The sequence below is a fragment of the Dissoconium aciculare genome (assembly GCF_010015565.1).
Source record: "Dissoconium aciculare CBS 342.82 unplaced genomic scaffold K489scaffold_10, whole genome shotgun sequence".
Lineage (NCBI taxonomy): Eukaryota > Fungi > Ascomycota > Dothideomycetes > Mycosphaerellales > Dissoconiaceae > Dissoconium > Dissoconium aciculare.
Window position 1 is genome coordinate 182544 of NW_022984960.1, and position 8986 is coordinate 191529.

At 55.3% G+C, this 8986-nt stretch overlaps 4 protein-coding genes across 4 annotated transcripts in view; 2 read left to right on the top strand and 2 right to left on the bottom strand.

Moving 5' to 3' along the window:
• Positions 1 to 4199: 4199 nt before the first annotated feature.
• Positions 4200 to 4977, top strand: K489DRAFT_34802 (uncharacterized protein). The gene has a single exon (XM_033602362.1). The coding sequence runs from the start codon at positions 4346 to 4348 to the stop codon at positions 4871 to 4873; it is 528 nt and encodes a 175-aa protein (XP_033457543.1). The 5' UTR covers positions 4200 to 4345; the 3' UTR covers positions 4874 to 4977.
• Positions 4978 to 5081: 104 nt separating this feature from the next.
• On the bottom strand, positions 5082 to 6353 carry K489DRAFT_323696 (DUF453-domain-containing protein; the record flags this gene model as incomplete). Its single annotated transcript, XM_033601718.1, has 3 exons — positions 5082 to 5401; positions 5444 to 5930; positions 6003 to 6353. The coding sequence occupies 3 exons, from the start codon at positions 6351 to 6353 to the stop codon at positions 5082 to 5084; spliced, it is 1158 nt and encodes a 385-aa protein (XP_033457544.1).
• Positions 6354 to 7352: 999 nt separating this feature from the next.
• K489DRAFT_389970 (uncharacterized protein) lies at positions 7353 to 8425 on the top strand (the record flags this gene model as incomplete). Its single annotated transcript, XM_033606560.1, has 3 exons — positions 7353 to 7423; positions 7495 to 7604; positions 7665 to 8425. The coding sequence occupies 3 exons, from the start codon at positions 7353 to 7355 to the stop codon at positions 8423 to 8425; spliced, it is 942 nt and encodes a 313-aa protein (XP_033457545.1).
• The window catches only part of K489DRAFT_382447 (uncharacterized protein), a 1654-nt gene continuing 1071 nt past the window's right edge, over positions 8404 to 8986 (bottom strand). The window contains exon 2 of the mRNA XM_033605373.1: positions 8404 to 8971. Coding sequence (XP_033457546.1) covers positions 8837 to 8971 — 135 coding nt within the window. The 3' untranslated portion in view covers positions 8404 to 8836. The remainder of the gene's footprint in view (positions 8972 to 8986) is intronic.

An 8986-nucleotide genomic window follows, 5' to 3' on the forward strand; every position in this document is an offset into this window, starting at 1 on the left:
CTTGCAGCGGCAGCAATGAACGAATACAACCCTACAACCTTGGAATTCACCATTCTATCGCCCCGTTTCCACACGCACCCACCCATACACCCATACACACACACACCACCACACACCACCACACCTTTTGTTTTCCCTATTCTCTTCTATTCAATCCTATTCTATTGTTTCCTCTATACTGACTCACTCACACGACTCGGTCTATTCTTCGGCACGGCTGGATGCGCCACGTCCGCCCATTGTTAGCGCCCACCATCCCATCCCATCATCATCAATCATCTATCATCAATCATCTCACACAATTGTTCTTCCATCACACCCACCCATGCACCATTCACATACACATACATACACACACACACAACAATGGCCTCTCACGCCTCTCCTACTTGTATCTCTCCTATACATAACGATTGATTAGTCAGGTAGTAAAGTAGGTAGGATCCCTCTCACTCCTACGAATCGTCCTCAAGGCTATATTTCCGATGATAACAAGTGTGGTAACATCCGGCCGCCGGTGATCATTCCATGAGGAAACGAGGCGGCTTTCTTGGGCGGCATGGGGAAGGTCGCGTTTGATGGCACCCGCGTCGTCCGTTTCACATCCACCTCGAAACGCTCATACGTGCATTATCCCATACCATACCGTACATTCATGTATACACACGCGCATGCATATACACGCGCATACCCTGTTGTTCCACCGCCCGTCGCGTGATGAGAGAGAGGCCGGTGCAATGCAAGGTAATGCGATGCGAGGCAGGCGACGGGAAATCATAATCCAACCCACACAACGTAGGGCGTTTCCTTCTTTTCCCGTCCGCTGAAAACCGTTGCAGCAGAGCGGAACTGACAGACACCCGCGCTCTTCCTCTCTCTCTCTCTCTTTTCGGCTGATGATGAGTCAAATCATCGTTGTGATTTATTGTTATTAATTGCTACCGTATTCTTCCTGATATCATCTCATCATAGTTATTATACCGTTACATCGCATCGTCATTATTGTTGCAATTAATATTATCATTATCGTTATCGTTCACGAGATCCATCGCGACGGTCGACGCCCAACCCGCAGCGATAATAATAAATAATCGAGAAATAACCGCGGGGCGTCTGCAGCCGGGTCGTCGACGACGTTGGATGTCTGTCCTCTCAATGTGACTGACATGCCCTATAATTATGATCATTACCTAGTATAATTATGATGGTGGAAAAAACAGCTGTCATAATAACAGACAAAGCTTCTCTGCGGGGAAAAAAAAGAGGGACAACAGAAGAAGAAAAGACAACCTTCCCGACGATCTTCCCGACGATCGCGGATCCGCTCGACGTTTGAATCCCATCGCGGTGGTTGTCGTTGTTGTTACTGGATACGGACGGTTGTGTCCTGTAACGTGCTCTCCCGCAGACGGAGCAGAGAGACGTAAAGAGAGAGAGAGATAGACAGGGCGGGCAGGCGGGAGAAGAAAGCGACGCGGCTGATGAGATGATCCCGTTTCATCACGCCCGCCCGCGATGGCTGTTGTTGTTTGTTATGTGTGTGTATGCCGTACCGGACGGATGATTGTTCTTATCTGGCATGTTGTGATGGATCGGCATACAGACCGCATGTCTTCCTCTGTCTCTTTCCCGAGGGAGATCTTTTATTTTATTATTAACCGCAGGAGGAGATCGAAAACGGTGGACCTGTCAACTGTAACTGATACATACATACATACATACATATAGACGCATTAGGCAGAGATCGGTTATCATGTACTACTGTCCGTTCGACTCGTATTTACATCTCTAGGTAGTAGCGGGAGTGATGAAGGGAAAAGCGTATGTGTGTATGTATGTGTGTGTGATTGGGAGGAGAAAACGGTTGTTCGTATTGCGCAATTGCCCGGTGCAAATTACCTAGGCAATCCTTTGTCGGGGCATGTCTTGTCGATCGCATGGTTGTTATTGTCATCCCAAGACAATCATCATGAGCGATGAGCATGATATTGATACTGGTTATCGGTACTGTGGCATGGAGGATCAGGAGAGAACCCACTCGCGATCCCTCATTATCATCATCATCATCACCATCATTACTATCATCATCGTCACACAAATAGCCCGCTCCTGAACAATCTTCCCCTTGGTCCTGTGCCAGGGGAAAACAAAAAAGGCAAGCTCGCCTCGTGGCTGAACAGTCCGCTCATCATCATTCCAAGGTTATCATCATTACCATTAATATTGTTATTATCATCGGGGCGGCGGCGGCGTGATGGCCGATGGGGAAAACTAGAAGCGCCTCCCCGATCATTTCAGCGCGTTTGGCTCGCGACGACGCCACCAGGCCTTCTGGATTCCATTCCTTCTCCGTTCCTTCCTTCCTTCCTTCCTCTCTCGGTTGCGACAATAATAATGATATCAATAATATCAATAATAGAGTGTGTTATCCATTGTTATTATATTATTGTATGTATGGCTCCGCTTCATCAATGGCGTGAATGGGGAGGGGGGTCCTGTCCGCGCGCGGATGGCGTATTGGCTCCGGTCATCGCTTCCTCCCTCCTCCCGCCTGTGGTTTGATCATCATGGCATTCAATGTCGTGTGCCCCCTGGTGGATGTCCTTCATCATCAACGACCGACGGACTGGAGGTCCCGATCGATCGGAAGAAATGGTGATCTCGAGTGTTATACGATTATCTTCATCCTCCTCCACTCCACGAAAATCATCTACCACCACCGCCGCCGCCGCCGCCGCCGCCGCCAGTCTGTCTACCCGGTTCGGCGCTTGCTGGGCGTGTTCTGCCCGAAGGGATTGCCCAGCCCCGGAGATTCCGCCACGGAGAGATTATGATCGCACCCACCCACACACGCACGCACGCTTCAATGCAAGCCACCAGATGTGCAACCACACGCTCACACGCGGTGCGAGAACTTTGGAGGAGCAGTGTGTGCACCACCGTACAGTACCTGCATAAGTGTGCAGCTGCACAGAAGCCCACTGCCGGCCGAAAATCTCGGTCGGATCTGCCGCGTGAGGTGCGTGAGGTGCGTGCGTGGTGGAGCACATCAACAAGCAGAGGGGAGATGTCGCGTGAGGACGCGCCGTGTGCTGTATGTCTGTCGTGTCTGCCGAGTCAACGCTCTTGTCGCTGTCATTATGTCTTGTACGGCTGTTGCAGGCCAGCTCCAGCTGCTGTACCATTTCCCATTTCCCACTGACATTTGTTTGCCCTGTGGAAACCACGTAAAACATCTGGGCGCGCGCGTCGCCGAACACCCACCCCCTCCCCTCCCAATTCACCAGCAGAGCGCGCGACCCGGTCAATACCAATAATATAATCGAATGACGTTTTGTTCTGTCTTCGCGTCTTCTTCGGGCCGCGGGCGCCCATTCGTGCACACCATGGAATCCACCATGGAATCCCAGACACGACGAGGATGACGATCATATCACTACTGGATGACTCAGAATCGGCGGAAGACAGAAAGAAAGGATGGGACGTGCCACACAGATCCACACATCCACATCCACATTCATGCCTACCATCTCAGAAGAGAGAGAGAGAAAGGAAAAGAAAAAGAGAGAGCGAAAGAATTTTCCCGTAAGATTGGCCCCGTGAAGCGAAATTACGCCCTCGTATCTCCGCGCGCGCCCGCCCGCGCAAGGGGAGGAAAGCGATGGCGATGCTGGTGGTGGTGGTGGGCGGCGGCGGCGGCGGCGGCGCGCCGGCCGGGAGACACGCGTGGAAAACGCGCGCGAAAACGTTGAATGAGCAGACGCGCTAGGGCGATGACTATTGCTTGGCGGCGGGCCAGACAGATGATGGATCTCTTTCTCTCTCTCCAGCTATCTCTCTCTCGATGCCTGCATGCATACATGCATGTGCCTGAATCCGGCCGGATTTTGATGAGAATAGGGCGGGAAAAAGCTTTGGATGGGTGGTGGTGGTGATGGATGATATGAGAGAGAGACTGGGCCTCGATTGTCCCATCAACCCACCCTAACCCCCCTTCCCCATGTACAGTCATCTCTCGCCATCGATGGTAATAACGGTGAGAATGGGCGCACATCTGGATATCGTATGTGCTGACTACTTGCTGTCATTGCAATCATCATGACAGCCCTGGAGGGTTGCAATCAGGAAAGAGAGAGAGAGAGACACACACACACACACATCCCCGATGCAAGGATACCTACCTAGGTACCCATCTACCCCATGTCTGAAATAATGATCAGCGCTCTCCCTCTCTCCCTCACCATATCTCCCGGGCGGAACATCTCCAAGACGAGTCTGCCCTAATGAATCTGCCGACATTCCAGGTCCTCCTCCTCATGAACGGTCTATAATTATTACACCCAGTATGCTTCCTAGAACGCACTCCCTGACTGGGTCCAGCCAACACACACATCGTGTCTCCGCGCGCGCGCACGCATGCTCTGTTCCATCGACACGGAACCCTCTCCCGTCATGCCCTGACCCACGACGACAACGGAAAGCGTTGATGGCGCAGCCTTTCCTCCCCCATCGCGAGACGTCGGTTTTCCCGGGGCCCGACCATGCACTCTTTCTCTCTCTCTCTCTCTCTTCGCCTTCCATGGCCATGACGGGATCCCTGAAACCACTGGTTCTCGCGTGTGCAGCTGGCAAGGCCAATCCCTGCGCGTGCCCGAATCCACACAGGACGAGAAAGGGAACCGCCCGCCTTGGGATGGGATGGGATAATGGCCCAGGACGCCATTTTAAAATAAAAAAAGAATCTTCCGGGTTGAGCTTCCCACGGCAGGGAATGGAAGATTCCGCACAGCCCCCGATTTGGCGCCATGCGCCTGGGAGGGAGGATCGATCCCGCGAAGAGCATCCCCTCCCTCTCCGGGTCGTCTATTTTTGAGTGATCATGTTTTTGGTTTGGTCGTTTTCTCTTCCTTCCTTCAAGGCACGAAAACTCGTGGATTTATTCGAGAAGTTCTGGGGAGGAAAATCCACCCTTTCCCCGATGGCCTCATAGCGGATCCCCATGATCTGGGGGGGATGCCAGGACGTTTTTCGGTTCTGCTTGAGCAAAGCTTATGCTGTGACTTTCTTCACGGGGGGACAACTCACGTGCTCGGAGCATCAGTACCAGCATCAGCAGCATCAGCGGCGTAGAACACCTCGCCCTTCATCAAGACCCTCGCCGTGCGATGCAGCAGCGCACTCACCACCCGGCCGCCCTCAAACACGCTCCCGACCTCCACCTCCCCGCTCGCGTGCGCGATCGTGACGTTCCCGTCCGCGCGCACCTCGAGGCCCCTCGCCATCAGGGCCGGGATCGTGCCGGGGATCTTGCACGCGGCCCCGAGGTTGAGCGCGAGGGTCAGGGGCACCGCCCGGTGCGGCTGCTGCATCGACAGGGCCCTGCAGACGATGTTCACGCCCCCTCCCCCTGCTCCTCCTCCTGCTTCTTCCGTCTCCCCTGCACGGGCGCGCGGTGCATCCGGCGTCGACACGATGACGATCTTGGGCACGCTCTGCACCGCCGGGTCCAGGCCCATCAGGGCGGCGCCTCCGCGCCGGATGGCCTCCAGCCGCGCCATCAGGCCCGCGTCCGCCTCGAGCCCGGCCGGGTCGATCGCGCCGGGCACGCCCAGGTCGCCCGCGCGCACGAACACGCCCGGGTTGGCGATGTCGACCAGGCTGGCGGCGACGCGGGTCCCGTCGGCGAGCGCGACGCTGTCGATCGGGTTCCCCGTCGGGAGGGCTTTCCCCGTCTTCGCGCCCGCCGGGTCGTGGAAGGACAGCGTGATCCGGGAGCCCGTGCCGGGGACCCCGTCGATGCTGTAACCCCCGCAAGGGTTGTAGGCGCCGTCTCCGGTGACGGCGAAGGTCGCGGTGATGAGCTTGGACGTGTTGGTGTTGAAGATGCGCACGTCGACTTCGTAGTTTCCCCCCTCCTCCCCCTCCTCCTGCTCGCCATGACCTTCGTCGGTAACATGGACAACAGCAGCGTCCTTCTTGATCTTCCTCCTCCTCCTGTAGACATCGTGCAAAAGCCCCTCCTCCAGCCCAAACGGCCCCACCGCCGCCGAGAGGTTCCCGCAGTTCCCCGCGACATCCATCGCGCCGTCCCGGATGCCCACCTGCACGAAGGTGTAGTCCAGATCGGCATCGGGCCGGCGGGATCTCTCCACCACGCACACCTTGCTCGTCGAGGACACCCCCGAGCCCATCCCGTCGAGCTGCCGTCCGTAGTGGTCCGGGGACCCCATCGCCGCCGCGAGGACGGGCTGCCAGTCGCGCGGCGAGGAGGGGAGGTCCCTGCGGTGCAGCATCAGGCCGTTGGACGTCCCGCCGCGGACGAAGTGTGCCGGGAGGGATCTTTGGATTCGCATCGTCTTCGAGGAAGAGTTTGGGGAGCTCTTGGTGCTGGAGAATGACCTGTTTCGGGGCGGATCGTTCTTGATGAGGAGGTCTCGTCGTGGGAGATTGCTGTGTGATCTTCGGACGATTGACTCGGAGAATGTCTTGCACCGTGCCCGCTGTGGGCTGATTCTGGAAATGGTCCTCATGGATATATCTTGCTTTCAAATCTCTTGTCGTGTTTGTTCATTTCATGGCTGTTATGACAATATCTCGGAGGTCGGTGGGTGTTTTTTGTATATCCGCATGCATGTATATCCACGGACGATCGTTGTTGTCCAGCCGCCTGCCCCCAGGTTTGGCAACATTAGGGTCGGGACGATGTTCTTACCCAAACCCTAGTCATCGATATGCATCGCGACATCCACGCCTGCCCATGTCGAGTATTGCATGACATACTGTCACACTCGGGAATCGTTGCTCTCTGGATGACATATGTGAAGAGATTGGATCGAATGGCTTTTGTCGCCTGCAACAAGGAATAGATACTGATGTAGTCATGTCTATCCAACTTGCCGTGTCCTTATTCGGTGAACATGAGGCTACGCAGTCTACTGATGAAGCTCCAAGGCACTAGTCCACAGATACATTGGTAATGACGCTCAGCTTATTTGACACACTGGCTTGAACGCTCCCGAGGTCGACAGGAAAGAGTAGATATGATTTCTATCATGAAACACACAAATTTACAGTATTATTGGCGGATGCGCTCCAATATTTATTATCTCAAGATTTATCTCCGACCTCGAGGATCCTTTGAAGCGTCATGTCCAGCAATCCGGAGGTAGCGGACCGTGCCGCGCCACATGGAGAAGCTTGCCGCAATTGGAGTGCTCATCATGGATTAGACATTAGACGACGAGTGCTCTCAGGAATATCCCAAGCTTATCATCAACCGCCTCATCCACGACTCTCATCCAGCCTAGCCACCATCACAACGCTCTCGACCTCGAGCGCGATCCACAGACAAGATGGCGGACCCTCGGCAAATGTGGGAGAACCTCCAGAGGAACATGCAAAGAGTACAGCAGCAAGGGCAGAGGTCAGTGAGAGGAGGAACGCGGCGGCGGAACATGTCCATGAGAGATGCAACGGAAACTGATTGAGAGACAGGTTCGGTGGAAGCGGCGGTGTCCCTACTCCGCGCGGTGCTATCGGTGGTCTTGGAGGCCTGCTATTACTCGGTGGCGGCGTTTGGTTTTTCAACAATGCGATTTTCAACGGTAAGCATATGACAAACACCAAGAGACAGCGCGCCGATCATAACCTGACCCGTCTCCCAGTCGAGGGTGGTCATCGTGCCATCAAGTACACCCGTATGGGCGGTGTCGGAAAGGAAATCTTCGCGGAAGGATCACATATCAAAATCCCCTGGTTCGAGACGCCCGTCGACTACGACGTCCGCGCGAAACCGCGCAACGTCGCATCCCTGACCGGCACCAAGGATCTGCAGATGGTTAACATCACCTGCCGTGTACTTTCGCGTCCCCGGATCGACGCGCTCCCCCACATCTACCGCACACTCGGCACCGACTACGACGAGCGCGTGCTGCCCAGCATCGTCAACGAGGTCCTGAAGAGCGTGGTCGCCCAGTTCAACGCCAGTCAGCTCATCACCCAGCGAGAGAACGTCTCGAGGATGGTCCGGGATGAACTCGTCGACCGCGCGAGCAAGTTCAACATCCTCCTGGACGACGTCTCGTTGACCCATCTCGCCTTCTCCCCCGAATTCACCGCCGCCGTTGAAGCCAAGCAGGTCGCCCAGCAGGAGGCGCAGCGGGCGGCCTTCGTCGTCGACAAGGCCCGGCAGGAGAAGCAGGCGACCGTGGTCCGCGCACAGGGTGAGGCCCGTTCCGCCGAGCTGATCGGTGACGCGATCAAGAAGAGCCGCGCATACGTCGACCTAAGGGAATTCGAGAACGCCCGCACCATCGCCACGATCCTGGAGAAGAGCAACAACAAGGTCTACCTCGACACTCAAGGTCTGGGTCTCAACATTGCACAGACCACCTCGGAGAAGGCGGCGGGTCGGAATTTGAAATGATGGAAATGCAGCTGGCATGGGGCCGCACCTCTCACAGTGCGCGGGTGGAGCCTCTCTGACAGACACATTGTAATATGGAAGGAAGCGAAGGATGATGAGGTCCTAAGTATTCCCAGCATGGCGCGAGTGATACTCTGAAAACAAAAAGGCTTGAACTCGTATGTAACCTATACAATCTCTCTCTCTCCCTTTCTCTCCGTCCCTTTTGTTTTCTTTGTCTCATCCATCCAAACAAAAAGATGAAAGAAAGTCACCACGTGCCAACTTCACGTTGCAATATGTACCAAAACGGACAAAGCAGAGAGGAAAGAAGAAGAGTTCATAATCATAATCCATCAACCACCAAAACCCCAAAAGAGAAGAAAAGAAAAAAAACCCCCCCAAACAGCCAACCAAAAAGAGAGCCAGCATCTAAGTCCTCTTCCCCGTCGCCGCAGCAAACATGCCCGCGATCCCGCCCACCCCCTTCGGCGCCAACCGCACCGCCTCGAACCGCGCCTCCGGCAACCTCCTGCCGGCGCCCACGCTCTCGACGACCCAGTCCGCCGCCACATATCGGAC